Genomic DNA, 27,083 nt, shown 5'->3' with positions numbered 1-27,083 from the left:
ATAACTTAAAAACATAACAAAAAGTGAATATAAGTTATGTTTATCAAAAAGTGAAAGTCAAATGAAAATATAACATCATATTTTTAATTTGTGTTGTTGCACCAAAAAGGTCCACTTTTGAGGCACTACAACGGGCATATCTCTTGATTGACAACTCCAATTGAGCTCTAGGTTATATCGAATCAAAGGGAAAAGTGAAAGGCATGACATGAGTAAAACCAAAGGATTAAAAACCAACAAATGCAAACTCAAAAGCAAAGAAATGTCAATGAAAGCCTCAAAAATCAAGCAAAGGCTCAACAGAAAGCAAAACGAAAGACTTGATGAAAGACTTTAGTAAAACAATTTGATATACAAATTGAAATGGATTGATCGATCAACATTAATAAATTGAATATCAAATTCAAACTTAGAGACACACGAAACTAGCTTGAAAAAGTTTCGTGCTGTTACCAACATTTTGTGGTGACAAAATGCACGACAACACTCCCTATTGCACTACTAACAAAAGAGACTCTTAAATTGATAGGTAACAAGTTAGGGAAATATATAGGTTCTGTAGAAACTAAATTGAGGTTCTCTAGTCCAATTATCATAGTGAGTATGGATGCCAACATTTGTAAACCTATGCCTTTAAAGATCTACACTAAGTGAAGTTCACTCATAATATAACCAAGATTTGCGAAAGGATCATTTATAGAGGAACCTGCATCAGCTTCTTCGATCTCTTATTGAAGCCCTTCTTTTCCTTATCCTCCGTTGGACACATATTATTCTTAATAAGGAAAAGGGAGGCTTTGACATTGTGGAATCCCTAGTAGCGGTTGATTTGGAAGAGGGGAAAATAAGAGAAGATGCACACTCTCTCCCCTCGATTATAGTGGCAACTATTATCTCTGTGGATCAGGGAGGGGAGGCTTCAGGATTAATCATGAATGCTCCCCTTTTAGCCTAACCGAAGTTAGAGATAGCTATAGACAAAGCAAAGGGTGAGGAAGATTTCAAGCAAGATCTTAGCGAACATGTGGGGGTAGAAACCACAGAGGTAAGGGATAAGCCTCAAAAAGACATTGTAATAATATATATGAGGAAGGAGGCTTTAGAAGTGAAAAATGTCAAAGGAGAGAGGAAAAGGATTACAAAGGAGGGGATCACATGGATAATGACAGAGATATCCAAGAGGAAACATTATGTCCATCAAACCCTTCAAATGAGAAACCCAATAGCCAAGCTAGAGTGGAGGAAGAGGTTAGGATCATTTGCAAACATTTATGCGAGTTTGTAATTAATTAACTAATGAATGAATTTGTGGATAAAATTTGCGATGAGGAAGAACTACAAAGACAAAAGGAATTGTTGATCAAGGAAATTCTGAAAGGGGATAATCCGATGGAGAAAGTGGAAGTGGAACAACTGCTAGTAGCACTAGAAGATCGGGAACTAAATGATCAAGAATAGATGGGGATAGCCATGACTCAGCGAAGTAAGAGTAGCACTGATTGTGCAAAAACAAATAAAAGGAGCGGAAGAAAATCCGCACAGGAACTGAGAATGAGGGATGGATGTACTCATGGTCAATCCAAATTAACCGACATCTTCAATGCAAAGATGGGGAAGATCCTTCCCAAGTTGCCATGAATTTGCTAACTTGGAATGTTAAGGGGTTCAAATGCCCCTATCAATTAGTATGTCTTAAAATGCTGCATATCACAAACAAAAGCATAACTCATTTTATTACAAGAAACAAACCTAGACATGAATGATCTAGAGGGTTTTAAAAAGAAGCTAGGATTTAGGGAGTTATGGGGATTTCTAGCTAGTGGAGCCTGAGGAGGTTTTGCTTTCATATGGGACCCAAGGTTTTTGACTATAACATCTTTAGAAAATCATGAAAATTGGAGTTGTGGCTTAATAAGAAGCTCCCAAATGAAGTTGACCTTCAGGATTTCTAATGGGCATGGACCTATTCAAATATGGAGAACTCAGAGTTTGAAAAGAGATTGAAAAAAAATTAAGTGTTTATAAAGGAGAGATTTCAATCACAGGAGGGGATTTCACTACTGTAACTGAGGCATCAGAAAAATAGGGTGTAACTCAGAAACTCTCTAAAGCAGTAGTAGATTTTGAGGAATCGATTAATAGAAATGGACTGATAGATATTCTCACTTGTAGAGATAGCTTAACTTGGAACAATAGTAGAAAATGATTCAACTTTATGGGGATATGGTAGAATTACCCCTTACTTTAGAATCAAAAGTGAAACCCATATCAGGTTCAGATCACTACCCGGTTGAATTATGTATCATAAAGGATGAAAAGTTAGACAATTATTCTTTCAAATTTGAACAAATGTGGTTTAAGGATGAAGGCTTTCTAAAGATGATTGAAAAATGGTGGAACAAAATTGTGTTATTTGGGTCTAAACTTTACCAAGTGGTTAACAAACTAACAATTATGAAGCATATGCTTAAGGCATGAAATTTTGAACACTTTGAAAACAAGGAAGAATTGGAGAATCTAAACAAGAGGAGGTTATAGAGAAAGAGATGAATTTAGCCTTTATGAAAGAGAGAAATGCCTAATGAAGCATTATGAAGACATCTTAATCAAAGAGGAACTGTTTTGAAGACAAAAATCAAGAGAAACATGAGTAGATGTAGGGGATAGAAACACAAAATTCTTTCACAATTGTACAAAACAATAGTAGAATGACTATTAGAATCACTTCTATTCAAAATAAGAATGGGGAAAAACTGGGGGACCAAATGATATTTACAGAAGAGACAATAAAGTACTTTGAAGAAATCTTCAATAATAATGGTAACCAAAACCTAGGGGTACACGAAAGCATCATTAAGAACATCCCAAGGCCTATATCCAAAGAAGAAGACAAAACACTATTAGGAAAGTTTACTTTTGAGGAAGTAAGTGGGCACTTAAGCAAATGATCCCAGATAAACCTTTAGGATAAGATGGGTTTCCGGTATGTTTAAAAAATGTTCGGACTTCATTGTGATAGAGGTAATTGAGGCTTTAGGAGTACGGAATTCAAGGAAACTCCTTAGGGAGGTGAATAGTACCTTTATTGCGCTTATCCTGAAAAAGGAGAAATCAAATACCTTTAATGATTGTCGTCCTATAGCTCTTTGTAGTACTCTCTACAAATTATTCTATAAGGCTATGGCAATGAGAATCAAAAAACTTCTGCCAAACCTGATTAGCGAGGAACAAACATGGTTTATACATGGTAGATTTATCTTCGATGGAGTAATTATAGCCTGCGGCCATACATACCATTCAAAACAACAAAGAACCTAGTATGTTAATTAAACTAGATATTAAAAAAGCATATGATAGAGCAGATTGGGGATTTTTTAGGAAATGCCTTGAAGCCTTTGGGTTTGCAAGACAATGGGTGAATTTGATCTTCGAATGCATATCCTCTTCTAAGTTATCAATACTGGTAAATGGATCACCTATAAGCTTTTTTGAATATACAGGGGACTTAGACATGGGGATTCAATAACCGCTTTTCTTTACATCTTAATGGCAAAAGCATTAGGAAGATCAATAAACAATGCTAGGTATGAGAAGACTATTAAAGAAATAAGGATTACTAGTGATTTGGTACCCACCAACAGTTTGTTGATGACACTATGCTTTATGGACAAAGTACCATAGAGGAGGCAAAAGCATATAAAATAATATTGAGTCAATATACTAGCCATAAATCTTCTTCTTTAATACCCATCCTAATTTGGAGTAGCAAATTTGCCAAATCTTGAATTTCAAAAGAGGAAGTTTACCTTGTAAACACCTAGGGCTCCCTTTAGATAAAGGGGCATGTTTGACAAAATTAAGGGATCAGATAATAGAAAAAATCAAAAGAAAAATGGATTCCTAAAAAGGAAAATGGGTCTCTTCTGTGGGTAGAGAAATGATGATATAATCTGTCCTTTCAGCACAACCTATTTATCAATTATCTTATATTGATCTCCTTGGAAAAAATAGGGACAAAATCAATAGTCTCCTTGGGAATTTCTTTTGGCAGGGAACATGGGAAAAGAAAAAAATTTCCCTATTAACTTGGGACAAGGTATGCCAACCCAAAGATGAGGGAGGCGTAAGTATCAAGGATATCAAAATCCAAGGTAAAGCTTTAGGAGCTAAACTAGTATGGAGAATGTACATGAATCCATACCTCAAGTGGGCAAATCCTAATAAAGAAATATCCGAGCAATTATGATCTGATCAGCATATTCAGGGAGAAATCATCATCTAGAGGATCAAGAATTTGGAACTTCATGATGTAATTTAAATCCTCCATCTAGGATAGACTAACTTACCTGGGGATGAGGGAAGAAGTTATCTTTTGGCAAGACTCTTGGGTATGATACGGTGCTTTGGAAAAGGATGGTAAACTAGCCCAATTAAGATTAACACTTGAAGCTAGATGAGGAAAAAGAGTTATAGATTATGTGACCTTTGAGGATGGAGGAAAATGTTGGAAATGGAAGGATTTTAAGGACATGAACCTCTCGTCTAAAGAAGTGGAAGATCTAAAAAGAACCTTATCAAACATGAATGTAAGTTTCAATTTTGGAAAGGACAAATTGATGTGGGATGGAAGCAAGAGTGAGGAATACAACTCAAAGGAGGGGTATAAATTCCTTAGATCTCTCCAGATGAGCACAAAGGATTCCCTCCCTACGATATTATGTTGGAATAAAGCTTGTCTGCCTAAGGCAAGATTTTTCACTTGGTTGGTTTTAAATAGGAAGGTCCTTACCTCAAAAAGATTTAAGAAAATGGGATACCAAGGCCCAAGGAGATGTCCTTTATGTGAAAATGAGGAAGAAGTCATTGACCACCTTTTTTGCGTTTTCCTTATTCGAGTCAATATTGGAAATGGCTTTGTTCACAATTGCAGTGGGTATCAACATTTCCAAGAACTATAACAAATATGCTACATTGTTGGCCCCTCCATAGAAAGGATAGTATTTAAAGTTCTCTATGGATATCTACACCTTCCATAGTCCTATGGGAGTTATGGAAGGAACACAATTGAATAATTTTTCAGGATAAGAAGATGAATGTAGAACAACTTCTTATTAAAATTGAAACTTTTGTCATTGAACTTACCAAGAGTTGGGTTTGGAATAAATGAAAGGAGGCTTTAATGTCTCATTGGGATGAGAAAAATGAGAGGCAAGAGGATAGGTTTAAAATTATCCCCCCTCTATAGGAGCATTGAGGAATTTTCAAAAAGAAAATGAGAGATATGCCAATGACAACCACCCAAGGAAGGATGGTTTAAACTCAATTTTGATGGAGCTTCAAGAGGGAATCCGGGCATAGTGGGCATTTGTTGTAGTATTCATAACTCAGAAGGCATGGAGATAGCAAATTTAGCAAGATATGTAGGAATAAAAACTAATAATTGGGCAGAATTAATGGCTTAGTTGAAGGACTAGGACTGTTTAAAACTCTTGATTGCAAGAATGTAGAGATTGAAGGAGATCTACAATTATAATAAATGTTACAAGGAAAAGATCCCTTCATTAATTGGAGACTTGACTCAATTTTATCTAGAGCCCTCTCACTATATTAGACATTTGACAAGATCACAATCAATCATATATACTGGAAGGATAATCAAAGAGCGGATGAATTAGAGAATATAGGTATAGAAGGTCAGACATAAGAAGTCGAAATTTCAATATTGGATCTCCATCTGAATTAGGGATGTTTTAGATTTCTTATAATATCAACCATAGTTTTCATCTCATTATCTCGGAGAAGATTCAAGGGTCTGTCTTTAGCTTTTACCCACTGCCTACATCTTGCATCCTAAGATCATGTGATTGGATAGATAGATTCGTTGTGGAAGATGGTTTTGGAGCCTTGGAGAATGAGTTTGAGGTGAATTTGGAGGTTTTGGAACCATCTAGTTTGGACTTGATGGACATTTAGAATGACAGTGAACCTCTTTCCCTCCATTTTTATGCTAATAGGGTAACACAAGTTTATTACTGTTGTATTTTTTATGTAACTAAGATGACAAACACCCTTCGGTTAAACAAACTAGTAAGATATGTTTTCTCAACTGAGGAATGACTACTTCGATTTATTAGATGTATTTTCTCATGATTTAGATGTATATTTTACTGTTGTTTAAGAAAATGCTTTTATCACTTTACATTTCATTTCTATGCCCTTTCTATATTCATGTTTCCTGACTTTCCAGAGCTTTATCCTTAACATAAGTGCAAGATGTATTGCTTAGATTACATAGAGATCCTAATCAAAGGCAGAAGAAGGGACGGATGGGGAACGACCTAGAAGGAAGGTGGAAAAATCTAACTTGGGACTAAAAGTTGTTTATCTGGATGTATCCATGTACTTTATGATGTGTCAAGGCTTAGGCCATTATCTATTAAAAAGCAAACTTAGATTAGTATCCTCATTATATAATCTGTACTATGTTTTAATTACACTTAGATTTTGGGTCAAGGTAATTTAAAGGTAGCATAAAAAATTGGTTAAAATTAAGGCTTCCATGCTATAATGAAGGTTATGTTAGGGTTAGATTTAGTGTTAGCATTCAAGTATAAGATTACCATTCTAGGATAAAGCTTAGATTTAGGGTTACCCATGTATTAGAGTTTCTTTAGGGTTCTATTATAATTGCAATTAGTGTATGACTTAATTTAAGGTTGGAGATAGTTTTACGATAAGGATTCAATTAATATTAGGAATAGGGTTAAAATTATGATTTTTAAAGTATCTTATAATAAGGTTAAAATGTAATTAATGTTAATGGTTCTATATAAAATCCTAAACAGGATCATTATTTTGCCACTAATCGTAAACCTATTATCAACCCTCAAAATTAATTCTAATCCTAAACCTAATGCTAATGTTATAACATAAACTTTGTTATCTTGGATTTAGGCTATCGTTTTTAGTATCATTCATCGTGCATTTATTTGCACTTAGGGCATTTTGTGCTTGACTTCTTGTAATGTCTTCATTGATAGGGGGAAAATTTGATTGCAATTTGGGACATCACATGATTCAAATAGACAAGAAATTTTAAATATCTCCTCTTACGAGAGCAAGTATTGGGAAATAAAGTTATTCTATAGTAGGAAATTACATAGAAAAATATACAATCACATATAAAATTATATTCAATTAGAAATTTCTTGCAAGAAAACTATCTTGAAATTCATTTATTACTTTAAGAGGATTGACTTTTGTATTGAACATTGACTTCTATCTGTTTTCTTTATTATCATCGTAGTGATTCTCAATTCATACAAGAGTTAGTGAAGTTCAAACTTCTAAGACTTTTGTTCATTGTTGACTATCTTTTGTACAGTTTGCAATTGTTTTATCACTTCTGACCTATATGTCAGGATATAGTTAACTAAAATTGTTTGGTACATTACCAAAAATTTCATTTATCATCTTCAAAAATGCTTACTTGATCTAGTTCCTCATTGCAGTTGCTGCATTTGAAGCTCTAATAGGACTGCACTTGAGAATACACCAGGTTTGACTATGAAACTAAATTAGTTTAAATTTCCATTTAGGGGAATTTTTTTTTTTTAATGATGTTTTTCATATGTAGATTCTCTTTTATAAAAGATATAGTTAGTTTGGCTTCCACAAACTTATCTTTTCTGTCATGGATGTGTTGAAGGTACAAGTTTTAGCTAGATGGTTAGCTGCATTTATTTTATAAACTGTGCTTCATATCTGTGAAAGAAAGTTTGTAACTTTGTAGACAGTTAGGACTACATATTCTTCAGAACTTGTAATACCATCACAAGACCTGCTTATGACAACATAACTCCCCAAAACAACATCATAGAAACATCAATTTGAAAGGAAAGACTTTGAATAACTGAAATTTCAACTTGTAACATAAGATGGAACCTATTCCATGAAGTTGGTGTGAAGACCAATCGAAAAGCTTCCCAAGCCAAATATAAATGGTGCCGGATGGTTGGTTAAGACCGTCAACCAACACAACCTTTCAAAAACAACTAATTACACTGCCAAATTCTAACAAGACTAAACAAATTTGAAAGGTCTTCAGATGCAAAGTTTGTATATTATAGTAGAAGTGGCCACCACAAGCCTCTCAATTTTCTTAGACAGCTTTCCACTCTTCAATATTGATATGTTTGCCCAGGGAGGCTCCGAAAGTAGGCTCGTGCCGGCACAACAGATTCTTTTTGGCAAATGGTGAGGGATGCCTAAATAGCCGAAATAGGCACTCGACAATAGAAAAAAGGGCTATCAGCAGCTATGACTTCCAATCAAAACCAGTACCAATACGAAGCGCCCAGTTTCGACGCATAGATGCATGGCGAGACCATGAGCAGGAACAAAGCAATGGCAAGCACCGGGGTAGGGTGGAGAATGCGAATGAATCGATCTTCAAACACTCGACTTCTGCATGCAGAATTGATAGACTTTTTGAAAAGAAATTTTAAAAAGAAAAAAGAAAAAGAAAAGTGTCATCTTCTAGATGATATAAAACAAAATGGGGCAATTAAAAATGAAAATTAAGAAGGGGGCCGAGGGGACATCCTTGGAGCGAAAGAGACTAGTGTGGCTGAGTGTTGTTGAAGGCGCTAGGTAGTTTCTATCTCTAGTTGATTAGATGGCTTCACCATGTTGGCTGCCTCCATTACTTGCTTCTTTTTCTTTGCAAGCTCCACATCCATTCCTTTTAGCCCTTCCTTCATGGCCAACGCCTTGGTAATTTTTTCTTGCAGTTGTAAGTCCCTCTGTGCCAATTGCTCGCATAGTTTTTTGCCGTATTCTCCAGGGTAGTAACTCGGGAGTGTTCCTGAGCCAATTGTGTTTGGCTCTTCTTTGCCAACTCTAAGTAGGCTTTGCATTCCTATTCTTTCTGTTGGGTGGCCTTATGCTCTGCTATGCTTGACTCGTCTAGCGCCACAACGAGGTGCTTATGCTGTAACAATAGTTCTCTAAAATAAGTTTCTATGCGATGAAGTGTGAAGACAACACAACCATGATGCCTGCCAACTTGTGATGTTGGAGGCTGCCAAGCAGCCATCATCTCCATCTCTACTTGTGGCCACCCGATTGATGTCAGTTTTATGCCACTACAACATGTCGAATCGAATAATTTTCATTCCAGGATGAAACACGAAATCTCCCAGCTACCTTTTGATTAAAGGTGCTCATATGCTAAACAATGTATATGGATTGTGCGATCAAATGAGACAACTCTAAGTTTCCTTCTTACCGTGCACTTTTACTCAATTATAATGATGTGATATGTTGGTTATCACGAAGGGACTGACGTTCTTCATGCAATGGATATCAATTACTTCAACCATTTCCAACTAAATAAACTGCAAAGGGCTAAGTGTTTAGAAAGCTATTCTACTCCTAGAATGTAAAGATTGTGAATGTCTTTTCACTCTACTAGACTTAGTTTAGCTGTTAACATCAACTAAACTAGTCATATCTCCTAAGGCAAATGTGAGATGTTCAAACTCTTACCATTCTGTTATCACCATCAAAGGATGCTTATCAATGTGCAAATCATAGTTAAGCTTATGAATATGGCAGTTGACCATGCAAGATTGACTTACAATCAAAAAGCTGCTAGTGGTATTGCCTATGTGAGTTGAACAAAGATGCTTCCAAAATATTTTCCATTCAACTAAACACTATTTCTAATCAACATGAAATGAACTCCTAATCTACGTGAGGAAATGTGGAAGACATGTAATACTACAAAATGATACAAATAACTCACCATGATGACCACCAATGGATTAAGAACAATCTTGACAGTATCACTACAACAATCTCTACTAGTCTCTCCTCTTTATAAATGATTCAAGCTGCCCTTTTATAGAGGCTTCCAGTACAATGAATGTCTGTGATCAATTCAATTTCAAGGGCCAAGATTAATCCAACAAAGCCTTAGGTCAACTTACTACTGCAGGCATTAAATGCTGGTCAATTATTAAAAGACACCACCTTGTGAACCAATAAGAAAATTACAATGCCTTGATTGACCAATGAAAAAATAGTTTAGCAAAAGCTTATAGAAGGCACCAATCAATGGAGAAGTGATAAAATGCTCCATGGGCTTACAACAAATCCTTCTTTTGAAGATAGTTTCCTTTGACTATTTCCCTTCTATAAAATTTAATCTGGACATATTATTGTTGAGCTCTTCCATAGGAACACTTGGCATAATTTCATTGGTTGAAAATGGATGAGTGCTAGCTCAACATGTTGATCTTATAGACTTGATTAGTCTCTTGCATATGAGAAAATATCTCTTAATACCCAACATCATCAAGCCTTCAATTGTGATGGCTCATATGCCTAGATTGTTTCATTTTGATGAATTTTCTCTAAACTTTTCATCTTGATATCTTCTCATTGTTTTTGCTTTGATCTTGCTTGTACCTGAAATCATGATGTCATCTTGATGTCCAGTCCTTGGTCTTGTACTGGTAAGTGTGGCATTTTGTTGGACCATCCAATTAAACTTGGATTTTGATAGGAAATTCAAGTTTTTATGAGTTTTTCGTTTGCTTGTAGACTTAGTCATGATGCTATACTTTGCACTTTGCATTCCAATATGGATGCCTTGAGCTTGATTTTGGATTTGTAGGCATCTCGCTTGCCGGATGAACAACTTGTGGTTTGATCATGCGCAAGGTTTCTATTTTGTACTTGATGTTGAAATTGTGCGTACATTTGAATACTTAGCTCCTTGACTTTGACTTCGAATTATCAATGCCATTGGCTCCTGCCATGCCTAACCTGTCACACAAGATGTTTTATTAATGCTTTGCATTTTATCAAAATTACATAGATTAGTACTTAGAGATATCAAACTTTCGTAAAGATATTCATCTAATTCTAAAAGCTAGACGTGTACAAGATTTCCAAAATCTGATTTCGATTAAATGAATGAAGGTTCCAAATTTAGAAAACATGAACACCATCTCCATTTTCATTCAATATCAAATCTGAAAATGTGTACAAATCTCTGTATCCTTTCAGTTCATCATAAGAAATCCACCTCACCTTTGTGCTAATGATCAAATTTTGCATGTAAAACTCAGATCCGCAAGTAATTCAAACCTGTATAGGCCTGATTTTTGGTTGGATCTGATTTTGATTCCTTCAAATTGTCCAAATTGAGTAGTTTGTTGCTGCTCCAAAACTCAAATGATTAATGAAAGTTTTGTTGCTGCTCTAGGAGAAGTTCGATCTGCTCTTCTTCTCTTTGGAAATTGCTTTGAATTGTGTGTTGAATTGGACTCAACACCCAATTTATACCCTTTGATTTTCAACGAATATGTGTCTCCCGTAGGGCCGACTTGGCCATGGAGAAACAAAAATTCAAATCAGAACACACTCTTTCATTAAAATCATTGCATTTGGCATTAAATTCACGGCCCTTGCAATACATTGACAATTAATAAAATTGATCTTCATTTAATGTTTGATTGCCAATATTAAATGTGTGCACTTAGTATCTTTAGACTTCAACTCCTCTAAGGCTGACTTCTTATATCTTCATTGAATTTTTCAGGCCAATAGAGAAACTCGGATTCACAAGGTAATTGGGCAGACCTCTAGCCATTTTTGAAAATTCTATCTCCATTTAGTGAGATTTATATGTGCATTTTGAAATTTCAAGCCCCATCGGGCAAGTTACACAAAGGTTCTTGGATTTCAATGTGCCATTGGGTGAATTATCATTATGTCCATTCCGAGTTTGATGCCTCATTGGGTGGGAACTTGGAGAACTCAGAGCTTTCATCTTCATTGGGTAAGATTATGCTATGCCAAATTGGAATTCTTGGCCTGGTCCCATGGGGCAAGAAACATTATGTATTTTGGAGATTAGAGCCCCATTAGGTGAATTGCACCATGTCATTTCGGACTACGTTGACTCATTGGGCAAATCATAAGATTTTCGGAAATTTCTGCTCAATTAGTCTAGCCTCTTGACCAATTTCAGAGATTTTTGGGTTCATTGGACCAATGTTTTTGGAAATTTTATCTTCATTGGGTTAGATTGCATCATACATTTCAGAGTTTTGCCTTCAATTGGGAAAACTATAAGCATTTTCTAAGTTCGCATGTGATTGGGCCAAGGCCTTGAAGGATTTCAAAAATTTGGTGTTCATGGGGCAAACCTTCATAATTTCCATTTGGAATTCTATGCTTGCTTGGCTGAAATCATTCAAACCCCTGCTAATTTGGAGATTTGAAGCCTATTGGGCAAACCTTATCAAGTCAACTTTGGAGTTTAAGGCTTCATTGGGCGATAATACCATGGCAATTTAGAGACACACCCTTCATTGGGCAAGCTACTTCAGTGATTTCAGAATTTTTAGGCTTTTTGGGCAAAGATTTCATGATATCAAATTGGAATTATATGCACCATGGGACAAACCACTTGAGAATTTCTGAAATTTACCTTACATTTGGCAAAACGTCTTGAGATTTTCGGATTTCATGCATGCATTGGGCAAGGCAAACAAGGTGAATTTCAGGATTGTTAGCTTCACTGGGCAACCACCATCAAGATAAATTCAGAGACACGCCCCATTGAGCAAAATACTTTACTTTTTTTCTTGCTCAGATTAAAACTCCTCACGGATTTGTAGTTCACACTTGCCTTGCTCAGACCTAGTATTTTCCAATCAAATTTACAAATTTAACACCCAATGCTTCATTTTTCTCTTTAGATTGTCTTGTCATCTTGAATTCAAACTTCATCTCAATTGAAAATTCCTTGCTCATTGACAACCTTGATCCACATTGAGTTCAAATTTGAAATTGTTAAGCCCTCTTAGGCCTGACCTAATTTGCTACTTTCCATGTGTTTCATGAATTGACCATTGCTATCTTGGTCTCGCTGTTTCTACCTCCCGATTTGAACACAACAACCAACCTAAGACATAGACTCTCGAATTGTTGCCAACCTATCCCTGAACTAATGCCTTTCTATTCCTTAACTAACACCTTCTGACAACTAAAGCAAAAAGGGGGGATACCCGTTTGCGATGGGGCGATGGTGTGAAAACCTTATAACATCTAGCCAAGTTCGCTGAAGGAAAGGAAACATTTGGGGTGTTGGTGGCTAGATTTGTTGTGCTGGGCATAGTGTAGAAGCCACGTCCCATTTGATAGTATCAGTTTGAGGTTTTAATTTTGCAATTAATAAGTTTCTCAATGCATTCTTAATGACTATTGTAAATATTTGAATTGAAATAAAATGAGATAATTGTGCATAGCTTGCAAGATAATTTGAATTTCATGCATTGGTACATGTTTTGGAATCTCAAAACCATTCAAACACAAACAAAGTAAAGACATGCATTCAGAAATTAGTAACTTAAATATTGCATGCCAGCGATTTGATGAAATTTCAAAAGGTCAAAATGGCATCTTTAAGGGTAGAACCAATTGGATCTTATAGTGGTATCAAAGTGTTTTCTTGCCATCCTGGTTGGGGTAGGATAAAATAAATTTAATAAAGAATTCCTATAGATGACATGTTAGCGATCAGCATTCTTGCAGTTGTTTTAGTCATGGAAATAATTGGGAGATTAATTAAATAGGGAAATTAGATGAAGGTTTGTAATGTCCCTGGATAAGGTGACTTAAAATATTAGGGAAATAAACACAATTTCTCCCACCTACTATGTCTAAATCTTACACTTGAATTGAATATTGGATATTAGCCTCTTATTGAGATTCAATCCACAATATCCGTACAATATGATATGGCTGAAAATTTGATATTCTGATATGACTGTAATGCCCCTTTTTGAGATCGCCTTATGATGAAGGGTTTATTGATTCACTTCCTTGCTTATACTCTATAACAACACTATGTGCAATTTCCCTCCTTTCTATTTCTCTATTATGAGGAGTACCAAGGTGCCCTGTATTCTCTCATGAATACTCTCTAACATCTATCATGTAAATATATCCCAGATTTCCTTAATATTCTATACCTTTGTTTAATCACCTTATATTTGTCTTTCTATTATTAATTCTTTGGTTTTATGTACCATCAATAGTAATGGCATGAGTCACCTTATTATAGCAATTGCCTTCTTTTATAATTCACATGGTTCATTCCTTGTACTTCGCTCCTTACATGTTTCTCTCCTTTATATGAACACCTAGTTATTTTTTGTTCGCTGCTTCATTAATTGTCCATATGTGTCTATCTCTTTGTCTTCCCTTCCTACCCCAATGTGAATCCTCCAGTCACTGCTTTATATTATTCCTCATGCCCTTTCATGAGGAGACGTTTCTCTTATATATTTAATCATATTAACATGTTAATCGATAATCACTATTGTTCTTATAACTGCCACGTTGATCATTGTTCATACATATCTTAATCAATCGCTTTGTTATGTATATTATTTTTATTAGTACTTCTTTCTTGTGTGCCTTTTAGAAATATACAACCATAATCAATAGATAGGTTGGCACTTCGTCCGATGATTATAATGAATGCCTTAGTTTACTGTCAATATTCTTTACTAATTGAATAGTCACAAGATAATAGAATATTTTTGTAAGAGAGTGAATGGTAGTACGAATATTTGCACTACGTAAATAGTATACTTGTGACAAAAGATTATAAAACACAATAAAACATGTAAGGAGTGATGTGCTAATAATGTGTAGAAATTACAACACGATGTTTCTTAAGATGAACTTGTGGCTGTCGGTATCTATCAAAGGAAACGCCATTTTTTTTAACATGGCCCCACTTATTTATGGGACATCGTTTATAATGAAGTTATTATAATAACTATAATTTATATTTAAATTATGAATTAAATTAGATAATAATAATGCTGATATTATTATTAATATTATTATGTTTTGGAAAAGATATATCATTAATAACTGAAAATGATTAGTTAAATAGAATATATATAAATCTTCATATTGATTATTGTAATGTGATTATCTTTTTTGATTATATACAATGATTCCCTCATTTGGCTAATAGTATATTCAAATAATTATCATTAATATATATAAGTTATATTGTATAATGCTATTATATTTGTACTAGATATTTATTGTGTTTTAATCATTTATAATTGTGGGTTTCCATTTTAGGAGGGGTCATGACAAGGTTACACCTCAAGATATAATGGGTGACAGAAGGAATGTAGTGCTTAGCATGTTTGAGGAATATAACATTCTTCCTGAATATGTTAAGCAAAATTTATATCATTTTATGGACTTTCATCCAAAGCTCTATGGTAGACTTTCATCCAAAGCTCTATGGTATGATTGGTTTGCCGAATAAATAATATTATAGGATAGCTTGACATATGTGCAAGAAGAGTTGTTATGCGTGGCAACAAGCAAATGTTGTTTGGTGGTAGGTGGGTGAAAACTGAGGAAGAAGCGGGCACTAACAGTTCTGATTTTTATGGCAGCAGTTTTAGTGTTAAGTCTACTCACGAGATAGAAACCATTCCATCTATGAAAGATAGTTGCTTGGAGTTTCCTAGTGTAGACGCTCAAGATTTGGCTGTTAGAAATGAGTTATGTGATGCAGGTGTAGGCCACAACAAATTTGATTTTACTCATCATACCTGTGAGAATAAATATGAAAACTCAGTGGTTCGTAATAGGTCATAGGATCAGGTTTGGGATGGACAGACAATTACCTTGGAAGAAGTATGTGGAGATACTATCATTTTAGCAAATTCTACCTTACCAATTGAGCCACCCATTGAGGTTCTCTTTGTGGACAATTCTCTATTCGAGATGGATATGACATTGTCATATGACAATTCACTTTTTGAGGTTGATGTTAACCACTCACCTGAGTTGAGATTGGCACATTCTTCACCATTTGCGAACATAGTTCAATTTCCTATAGCAGCAATTGGTGATGTTTCTATGTACACGAATTATGGTTGTGAATAGGTTGAGGATGTGGCCACACTTAACATAGTTACAGGTGCAAATGATACAGTTTGGATGAGTGCATCTATAGAAAGCAACACAAAACCACATGTTGCATCAGGTGTTTATCTCCCAGGTTAAAGAGTTTAATGCATGCAAGAACAATAGAAAATGTAACAGAACACAGTATATCAGAGAAATCACAAATGCTTCTTTTTAATTCAATCAAGTGTTTGCAATATATGACATGGAAATGTAGAACAATAATTAGCACAATGTCAACATTACAATGATATTTGTCCGATGTAAGTACATGACATATATAAAGGCTGAAGGGGCAAGCCGTCGGAACCATTCCCAACTACCTACCCCTTGAACATACCAACAAATATTAGCAATACTAAGTTACCAGACAACATCATCCCCCCAAAAGGAAAGTCATCTCCAGACAACACAGAACAAAATGGGGATGAATACAACTATAGAATTACACAAAAGAAAATCAAGATTGAGTTGGGGGATGAGAGAGCGTCCTTGACAAGGAGGGTGTTGCTGGTGATGTAGATGCTACAAGTCGTGCTCTTAACTCATACACTTGCTCCATTTATAGCTTCAGGTTTCACTCAACTAACCACTATTGCTCCATAGAAACTTTCACCATGAAAGATGCCTCCAAACCCCCCTATCTTTTTTGTTGGCCACCTCCATAGCACTAGCCAGACAAGTCTCTACCATGCCCCTCACTGGGTGTTCCTCCTCCAACTAGTTGCCTTCACTGCTGCCCACACAACCCTCTCCCGAGCCAACTCATCTCTATGGTGCTCCTCGATCTCCTAGAGTCAATTAGCCAACTCTTCTTGGGAGGTCATTTTTGCCAACCGCTGGGTCTTAACCCCTGACGCCATATCCTAAGTCCTCAATTCACGATATTCCTCATAGAAGGCTGTTCCACCTTCCGTAGTAAGGATTGAACCCAACTCTCCGCTATACTCTATGAAAGGCCCCAATTCTCTAACATCTTCAAGGGCTCCATGACTAGCCATCCTTGAAAGCATTGGTGGAAAGTACTACCCCCTCTAACAAACTCCAGCAACTACTTCACCTACTCATCAACCACCACGTGTCCTTGTGACCGAGCAGAGATCACTATCTTCTTGGCTCTTCTAACCATATTTGTGATGTACTGATCCAAGTCACTAATCTCCCTCTGAGGCTCTCGTATGCCTACATCATGATCATTGTAATGCCCCTTCTCCCATCTTGAGTATTTGATGCTTAAAACCTGTAACAAATGTTAGTCGATGGAAAAGACAACGTAAACATATATGAATATAAAACAATTATTAATAATTAACAAGATGAATATTATTAAATCATCTAAGTACTTATTCCCAGACTAAACCCATCCAATTCTTTGAAGGAGGCTCTACTAAGATTTACCTAACCCTCTAATGACAATAACTCTTAGTTTGAAAAACATCATGTTAAGAGCACCTTCTAAGGCCTTTGTGATCTCTATTAATGAGTGAACTCATTAACAATACATACTTGGTGGAGATCCCACCTCTAACCAAGCCCCTTGTCTCTAACATATGCATATGATTAACCACTACAATATATATTGTCTCTAAGAGATTCTTTACAAATCTCTCTTTGGGTTCCAATTCGGAATCCTGACATTCAATCAAGAATGCCCTCTAATCTTTGAGTTTTCTTAAAAAAAATTCGACATTCTAATGAATGCCCTCTACCAAGTCCTTGATCTCTATGAGAACTATAAAGATCTCATCTCAATCCCTGATCTTGATAATTTTTATCTACCAAATGATTCATTTTTATTTATGAAATAAACATATCAAATGAACACATCTTTGGCTACCTTTAGTTTTTCATTTTATAATCCTTCATAGAATATATATTATTTTAATTCCCAGCATTCAATATATATTAGTTTAGTTTCTTTAGTTTCTCTACTTTGATGATTTTGTAGTTCAACTCTCTTAGGTATAATTGTTTTTTAATCCTCCCATATTTTATTTATCATCCATGGCCTTCTCAAAGAGTTGCAAACCTTCATAATCACAATCCTTCTGAAAAGTCAGAATCCTTCATAATCACAGTCCGTTGAAAATGCCATAACACTAAATAATCAAAATCCTTTGAAAAGTCACGACACTTATAATCACAATATTATCACAACACTTTATAATCACAATACTATCAAAAAGTCACAACATTTATAATCAGAATGCTTTTGAAAAGTCCGAATTCTTCATAGTTAAAATATTTTTGAAGAGTCACAACCATTCATAATCACAACCCTTTCAAAGAGTCACATCCTTTCATCATTGAAAATATTTGAAAAAGTCACTTGTTTTCTTCTCATTCCTCTTCTAATAATCCTTCTTTAACTCATCTCTTCTTCTCTTCTTCCTTACTCTTTAAAATGAACTCTCCTTCCTTTTATACCTTAATTTTAAAGAGTCACATCGTTTTATTACATCTCTTGACATTTTATTAGATTTAGTTAATATATATTATATTATTTATTTACTTATCTATTTTGTATTTATTATCATTTATTATTAAATCTTATTTAGAAAGATAACATACTTTCTACAATATTCTTTTCTATTCAATTTTATTTATTTATATATTCATATTAAATTTATTATTATTTAATTGTTTTAAATATTATACTAAATATTATTTTACTGATAATATATTATATATGTAATTTTTTGTTTCCTATTTTTATACTTGAATATGATTTTCTTATCATAATCTATTTAATTATTATTGAAATTATATTTTTAAATTGGGACATGACAATCATGCTGAGGAGTCATCACCAACTGTTTGACTGATGAACCCTCTCTCCAACTCCTTGATGACTCGAGATCTACTATCTCTTGTGATGGTATCTGACATTGCAGTAAGAGGATGTATTACAATAATAGATAAGTCGTCTATTATTAGTTAATGGTTATCTATTGTAAATATCTAATAAGCTTTAGTTTGCCTTCATTTTTTGCTTTCTCTAGAATAGAATGTTTCTATTCTTCATGATTGTTTCCTCAAGAAACATCGTCTCATTCTTTTGTATAAATTGACCTTTCGGTCTCTGTTAATATCAAGCAAGTATTTACCAATTACTTCCGTAATATGGTATCAGAGCATATTTCTTAATTTTTTTGAAAATTATAATTTCTTTTCCAAAATTATTAGAGCCAATTTTGAAATTATTACATGTTCCTTGCATTCTATTGTCAAAACCTTGAGATTTTTGACTAGGGTTTTTGTCTGAGGTTTTTAAAAATCGCAAATTGCGTATTGGAAAAATTGAAGAGCAGTTTGCCCTAAAGATCGCGACTTCAAAACACATTTTTCTACTGCTTGTTTTTTCACTGGCTAAGGGGCTCGGCTTTGCTACCAATCACGACTTTTGCATTTGGTCTTCATGATTTTCTGCTATCACAATTTTCTTGGCTTTCGTTTTTTGGTAATCGTGGCAAATTTTTTGAAAAATCGCAAATTCCGGCTCAGTTGTTTTTGGTTGCTGTTTTTAGACGGCTCTGCATTTTTTACAACCACCTCAGCTCTGCCTTTTTCCAAACGACTCTGCGTTTTCCAGATGGCTTAGATTCCGACTATAGTCATCCTTGTTTGATGACTTTGCATTTTTTATTCATTTTATCCACAAAATCGCCATTTTTCTGCACTCAAAACCTCCATGGCGGCTGACTTGTTTTTTTGCTTGAAACCGTAATTTTTAGGTTTGGAAATTTTTTTGATTGGAAATTCTTGGTGGGTTTTTTGAGAGCTCAATTGGGTTGTCGTCCATTTTTTCTAGGTGCCTCGATTTTCATGCCTCAATTTTTGAGCCAGCATATCCGAAAACGGACAACATATTCCTTTTGCGTTTTTTGCGCTCTTTTCTGGGTCACTCTCTGATTCTTCTAGGTCTTCCGTATTTTTGCCTCGAAGAATGTGCCTTCACAAATTTTCACAAATTTTCATTGAAAAATGTGCCATGGCATCTCTGACAAATATTCTGCTGGAGCATAACTCTAAATTCAATGGTCGCAATTGTGGCACTTAGAAGCAGCGCATCATTGCAACTTTTGAATATCAGAACATTGATCAACTTGTTCTGGTGTTATGAAGAGTCCGACTTCTCTAGGTCCTAAACAAGATACATGGGATCTGAATAATCGAGCGGCAGTGATGCTTCTCAAATTATCCATGGTTGAGGATCAGCTTTCTCAGATTCCATCTGGCAAGACAGTTGCCGAGATTTGGACACATCTCAAAGGCCTTCATGAGACTTCTGACAAAAGCAAAGCCTTCTTTTTGAAAACCACTCTGTTTTCTATTGTCATGGATGAGTGCACCTTACTCTAGGCACACTTGAATCCGATTTAGGAAATCCGTGATTACCTACTTGCCATCGGTTGCAAGATAGAGGAAGAGAATATTGTGGTTATCACTCTTTGGAGTTTACCAAAATCCTATGAGCATTTTATCTCCAGTCTCAACATTACATCTTTTGGTGTTGATCCGTATGAGGGAGGAAGACGTAGAAAAGACGGCCTTTCGTTGTCACTACGAGCATTATGAGTTTTTGATCATGCCATTCGGATTGACAAATGCTCCTGCTACATTCCAATCATGCATGAATCACATCTTTAACAAACAATTGCATAAGTACTTATTGGTATTTTTTGATGATCTTATTTATAGTAGGACATGGGAGGAGCACTTGAAGCATCTGAATGAAGTCCTAAAGATCATGGAGGAGCAATCTTTGTTCGCCAAGCAATCCAAGTGTGAATTTGGTATGACAAAGATATTGTACCTAGGGCATGTTGTCAGTAAATACGGAGCTCAAGTGCATCAGGAGAGGATTAAGGCTATCCTTGATTGGCCTCCCCCAAAATCACTCACGGATTTGCGAGGATTTGTTGGACTGTGCAGTTCTTACCGGAGGTTCATTAAAGGATTCTCTTAGCTTAGCGCACCCTTAACGGATTTGACGAGGAAGGGGTCTTTCCAGTGGAATGAAAAGGCACAACTCACTTTTGATAAGTTGAAAGAGGCAATGAGCACTTGTCCCATACTTGCATTTCCGGATTTCATTCGACCGTTCATTTTGGAGTGCGATGCATCCGGAGAAGGCATTGGCGCTGTATTGATGCAAGATAGACACCCGATAGCTTATGAGAGTTGGAATCTTACACAGACAAGACGCCTATATTCCATCTATGACAAAGAGATGTTGGCCATCGTACATGCACTAAACAAATTCCGGTAGTATCTGGTAGGTGCTAAGTTTGTCATCCGTACGAATCACAATAGTTTGAGATATTTTTAGGAGCAATGGGACTTGAACGAGAGGCAACAAAAATGGGTAAGCAAGGTTCAGGATTTTGATTTTGACATTGAATATGTGAAAGGGAAGAACAATGTGGTTTTAGATGCCTTGTCCAGGAAACCCGCCATCTGCTCACTAAACCAAATTTCAGCTGACTGGAAGGCACATCTATTTGTAGAATACTCAGAAACACATTTGCCTGTGAGCTAATGGATGGCAACACCCAAGATGATCGGTATAGAGTGGTGGATGACATCATCTACTATAAGAATTGGATATTTTTGGTGCCGAAATCCAAATCGAAGCAAAAAATCTTGACGGAAGTACCTAACTCACCCTTGGCAGGGCACTTGGGTTTCCTCAAAACTTACAGAAGTCTTTGGGAGGGGTTTTCATGGAAAGGACTTAAAGGGGACATATTGCAGTATGTAAGAGAGTCTGTGGTTTGCCAGTAGAACAAATCCAAACATACTCTACTTGCTGGGTTACTGCAACCTCTGCCAATTCCAGAACATAAGTGGGAACATTGTTATGATCAGGATGGGCGATTCATTAGTATCTTCTGGACAGAACTGTTTCAGATGGCAGGGAAAAAATTGTCACCAAGTACTAGTTACCACCCACAGACAAACGAACAAACGAAGATTGTGAACAAGTGGCTCGAAGGTTACCTTCGGAACTAGGTTTTGGCACAACAATGGGTGTGGGTCAAATGGATGCATCTAGGGGAATATTGCTATAATACCACGTACTACATATCCATCAGAATGACACCATTCAAAGCTCTATACGGGTATGAATCCCTTTCCTTCATCAACACAGTTCTGGGTGACAATTGCGCACCAAGGGCAAAAGATTGGCTTCAAGAGGGATTGGACATACTAAGATGCTTGAAGGAAAACCTACAGCGAGCACAAAATCAACAAAAGATGTACGCTGACAGACACAGAATGGAGAGGAGTTCCGAAGTAGGGGATTTGGTCTATCTCCAGCTCCAGCCATATCGACAATCCTCATTGGAGGAAAAGGGAAAGGGAAAATTGAAACCATGATTTTATGGCACTTATCGTGTAGTTCGTTGCGTTGTTGAAGTTGCGTACAAGCTGGAACTTCTAGAGGGAAGTCATATTCACAACTTCTTCCATGTTTCATGCCTAAAGAAGGCCGTAGGGAAGAATGTCACGATAGCCACAGATCTTCCACTACTCAATGAAGAAGGAAAGCTCATATTGGAACTAGCCGAGATCATCGAAGTACATGAGAAGACTCTACGGAACTATACAGTGAAGGAATATTTGGTGCATTGGAAACACTTGCCATTGGATGATGCGACGTGAGAGGGTGAGCACATTTTCCAACACCTGGCATTGCATTTGCTTTAGGTAAAGCAAAATTTGGGATGGGAGGACTGTAATGTTCCTATTATAAAATATATCATTTATCAAAACTATTGTAATGGGCCGATTGATTTAATGTATCTCAAACCCTTTTTTTTTTGTTTCCGAAGTTTGTGTCACCGTCGGCTATCTTTGTACATCCTCAAAAAGTTTTTCCTGACAGGTATTTAAGCATGTCTTATAGGTAGTCTTTAGGTATGCAATTTGGATTATTTTCTCTGTATTGCAAATTCCAATTGGGATTCTCTATTGTTCGCCATTTCGGAAGTGAAAGATCTTCCCGATTTGGTCATCTCAGTTTTGGTGGGATTTAACCCTTACCCTATTTCGTTGCCTGTAATACTTTGCTCAGATCTAACAAATCGGAGCACCATCTTGTGGCAAATCTCATCAAAGGTTTTGTGTTCTATAATTCATTATTGTTTGGTACTATCTAATGAATTTGGATCTCTAAAGTTAGCTTGCATTACTAAGTTTTCTTTCTTCCATTCGCACACCTCTTCATCTTTCTGCACTCTTGAGTATTACAAATTGATACATCACTGACGACATACTCTTTTGCATGAGTTTCTCCTCCATCAGTGTACGGCCACAATCCCTTCCGTACGGACACATAGTTCTACCATATGGACACATAGTCCACCGTATGGCTATCTTGTCTGCATTGTACGACCACCTTATCTCCACCATAAGGCCACCTTGTTGCCACCATACGACTTGTAAGTGTCCACCGTTCGACCACTTTATCTGCCACCGTATGACCTCCAGCATTGTCTGTACTCCCCTCCATAACTAGCATTACTGTACGATCCCAATTCTCGTGTATCCGTACTTTGTTGTTACACACACAATAGAAATCAGGAACCGTATACTTGTTTTTCGCACCCACACAGAGGTCTAGAACATTACAGACATCCCTTTCCATCTCTTGCTGTGGCCCAAATAAATCGCCTCGGAATGCTGTTCTCGCATCTCCCTGTCCTAGAATCTTGGGCTTACGTAGCTGGCACTTAGCTATGATGATGAAAATAAATCAAATCTGTCCTTGTTGATGCTTGGAAAATTCACCAAAATCTTTGAAATCCGCCTAGTAACTCCCAATCATGTTTTGACATCCAAATATGACAAATGCTGTAGCAAATAAAAAAAAGTCTTTGAATCCTTTACAAATCAGAATGAATTGTGTTTCCTAGATGGAATCAATCAACGTTTTTTGTAACTAATTTTAAATGTGGAAACCAAAAGGGTTTTCATCCTCTCAAATCTTTAAGAAACACAAGGTTTAATCCTTGGATGCCCTAGATTGAACCAGCTACTTGTTGATGTTGATTTTTGTGACCACCTCTCTGTAGGACAAAACACTTAATATTCCAAGATGAAATGCCAATTATATAATCCTTTCTTAACAAGGAAGCTTCAAGTGCTAAGCAATATGAATTTGTGTGATCAGGTAAAGAAACTCCAAGGTTTACATTGCATACTTGTGACTTTGGTGTTGGATACAACTGAATTTCTATGATGTGGTCTGCTGGTAACAACGTGGGAACTTATGCTATTCACTCAATGAGATATCAACTTCTCTATACAAAAGATTTGGCAATGCAAGCAATTGATCCTAACTCTAACAAGGTTTACATAAAGTGCAAAGAAGTAGGGAAGAAAAATCACAAATTAGATCAAAACACTTCTTCTTTGATTATTAAGTGCGTGCAGATGTATTCATTCTATTTCAAAAAATCGCTAAAACTCCTAGAACCCATTGTGACAATATATAGGAGTTGTCTGTTAGCATGGATACTGATAGTATTCTTTTGGGTGAGTTTGTTGGAATTTTTGGAGAGATGATTAAGTGCCTATGTGTTGCATTCATGACTTGGTTTGTCATTGATGTCAACATATATGCTTTTTGGTTATGACAATCAGGGTTGCAGAGAGAGTTTTGGTCAATGCGGTTAGTAGTTGCAAAGTTATGTTCTGCGGGGCTATATTCATGTTGTTGGATATGTCTTTATGATGTATTTGTATTCGCAGAAAGTAATGCGAAAATTTGTGTAGTTATGGCAGATTTGTAGAAGATTAGTTGCAGGCTAGTGTTTAGGGAACAGTGTACTAGCATTTGAGTTGTATCTATTGAGTGAGGTGGAATCTAGTTCAAGGGGCTTGGATTTTGATTGGAGGCATGTTTATGGTGATAGGTTCGAGATAGCAGGGCCTAGTATTGATTCTATAAAGATTGCTGAAGGATATCGTGTGGGTTATTCCCTAGAAGCTGACTTTTGTTTATATTCTTTTGGGAAGTTGAAGTGTAATGTAATATCTTATTGATGTCCTTTATTATTCATTGTACATTGGGGAAGCCCCAAGGCCAACTCGATTAGTTGTTTTAGGACTTGGTATAAAGGAAATATATTTTTCTTGGTTGTAAGTGTCATATGCATTGTATTGATATGATCATTGTATTATGCGAGCTTTGGATGCGAATTTGATGACATCAGAGCAAAGAATGATGTTGGGGATCTGTTGAGAACTTTAAAGGAACTATATTGGGAAGAAAAGTTGTTGAATTATTTAGTTCACCCTTGGATATGTTATTGTGAGAATTGTTTTGTGAAGATAGTTATGAAGCAGTTTGCATAGTGGGTTTAGTTGGCTTCCTATCAGCTCTTAACAGGGTTGAAATCTTCTAGCAGGGATTCAAAGTCTCCTAATAAGGACTACATGTAGTAATTGTATGTAATTGGCTCCTAACAGAGTCTTACCCTTTCACAAGGAATTTTCATATGAGTGCATCATCTTATAGGCATCATTCCCACTGGGGTTTTCGCTCTGATCAAGGGTTTCCCTAGATAACAAATCTTGTGTCATTATGCATGGTTATTATCTTATGGTTGTTACATCTACTGGTTATATGTTTCAGATTAGATAAAGTCTATTTAAGTTGTTTAAGCATACAAATGATTCACCCCCACCCCCCTTCGTAGTTGTGTTGGTGGACTTTACTTTCTAACATTGTCATACTTCAAAAGCATCTTGGATATTGTTTCATTGTGATTCCCACAAACATTTCTTTAGCCAAATACTTAATTATTTCTTTTTTCTTATGATACTCCCTTTTCTCACATTTTTACATTTTGGGTCATAAGTAGTGAAGCGCATACTGGGTTTGGGAAATTCAGTAGTGCTGAAGTAAGATTTTGAGATTTTTTACTAGCCATGACTTCTCCTAAGAAACCTCAATGACTTGGAGCATTTAATTCTATGTTAAATGTAGTAATCGAATGACTTGGTGTCTAGACACACCAAATGATTCCCTTCCAAGTTGAGGACAAATCCTACCGAAATGATAAAGTTGGAGAAGAACAACCTCAGATTCTAAAGAACTTCATGAATACTTATCTAAAAAGTAAAATTGAACATAGAATCATAAACGTGCCCATGTATACTAAGACAATGACGCCTTTCTCACAAATAATTATCCCACAAAGGAATCTAAAACTAATTAACAACAATGCTAAAGCAAACTAAACTAAGGAAACCAAACTAGCGACTAGAACCAAATGACTTTAGACAAAGCGGATGTAAACTAAAACTAACTACTAAAACCTCTTGAGCCAAATGACTCAAGGAAGACCTAGCCTAGCTATATACAAAACAAACTTGGGGGTACAAAACTCAAAAGACCTAAATATGTACATGATTTCTCGAAATGTTTGACAGTAACAAGGCAATAGTCATGGTTCAAAGTTCTACTTCTGCAAACCTATACTTATATTCTGAGAAATAATTTTTCACAACTCAAACCTCATATTTTGTCAAAACTTGTCCTAGGATTATCAATTGAGGCAATTCATTGGGACCATGATTAATCCACACCCAAACTGTTTTTCCTAAATTTCCATAATCAAATTGTTAATCTTTGAAACTAAAAGCAGGGGAAGAAACAACCTGGTGGACCTTGTCCTTGAATGAGAATTTTTGCTTGTTTTCCTCATCTTCAGGCTGTTGAAGTTGATGACGTATGATCCCTCTTGTGTCAGCATCATATTTGTGAGTTAGCAATGCAGGTTCAAACTTGAAGTCAGGCACATGGAATATTTCTCTTATTATGGATTGAGGCAATGGTAACTCGTGTCTTTCCTCAAGTACTTGAATGTAATTAGTGCCTCTTTGTAAAATGGTTTCACATGTCTCAAGTATCTTGTGGTTGTTTGTAGGACTGAGTAATGCTGATGATTGAATTTCCCATGGTCGAAAACAATAAACATTTATCCAGCAAAACTATGCCATGTTTCACAAACATCAATTAGCCATTTATTTATTTATTTATT

At 35.9% G+C, this 27,083-nt stretch overlaps 1 protein-coding gene across 2 annotated transcripts in view; it reads left to right on the top strand.

The window, feature by feature from the left end:
- The window catches only part of NDP1 (Tetratricopeptide repeat (TPR)-like superfamily protein), a 187,824-nt gene that overhangs the window by 140,056 nt on the left and 20,685 nt on the right, over nucleotides 1-27,083 (top strand). For both annotated transcript variants that reach the window (XM_089798385.1, XM_089798384.1), the window contains exon 4: nucleotides 7,512-7,558. In XM_089798385.1, the coding sequence (XP_089654511.1) occupies nucleotides 7,512-7,558 (47 nt within the window). The remainder of the gene's footprint in view (nucleotides 1-7,511; nucleotides 7,559-27,083) is intronic.

This window comes from Cupressus sempervirens, chromosome 8 (genome assembly GCF_028749045.1).
Source record: "Cupressus sempervirens isolate cs-2001-9-10 chromosome 8, ASM2874904v1, whole genome shotgun sequence".
Taxonomy (NCBI): Eukaryota; Viridiplantae; Streptophyta; class Pinopsida; order Cupressales; family Cupressaceae; genus Cupressus; species Cupressus sempervirens.
This window is presented reverse-complemented; position numbering and strand designations above follow the sequence as displayed.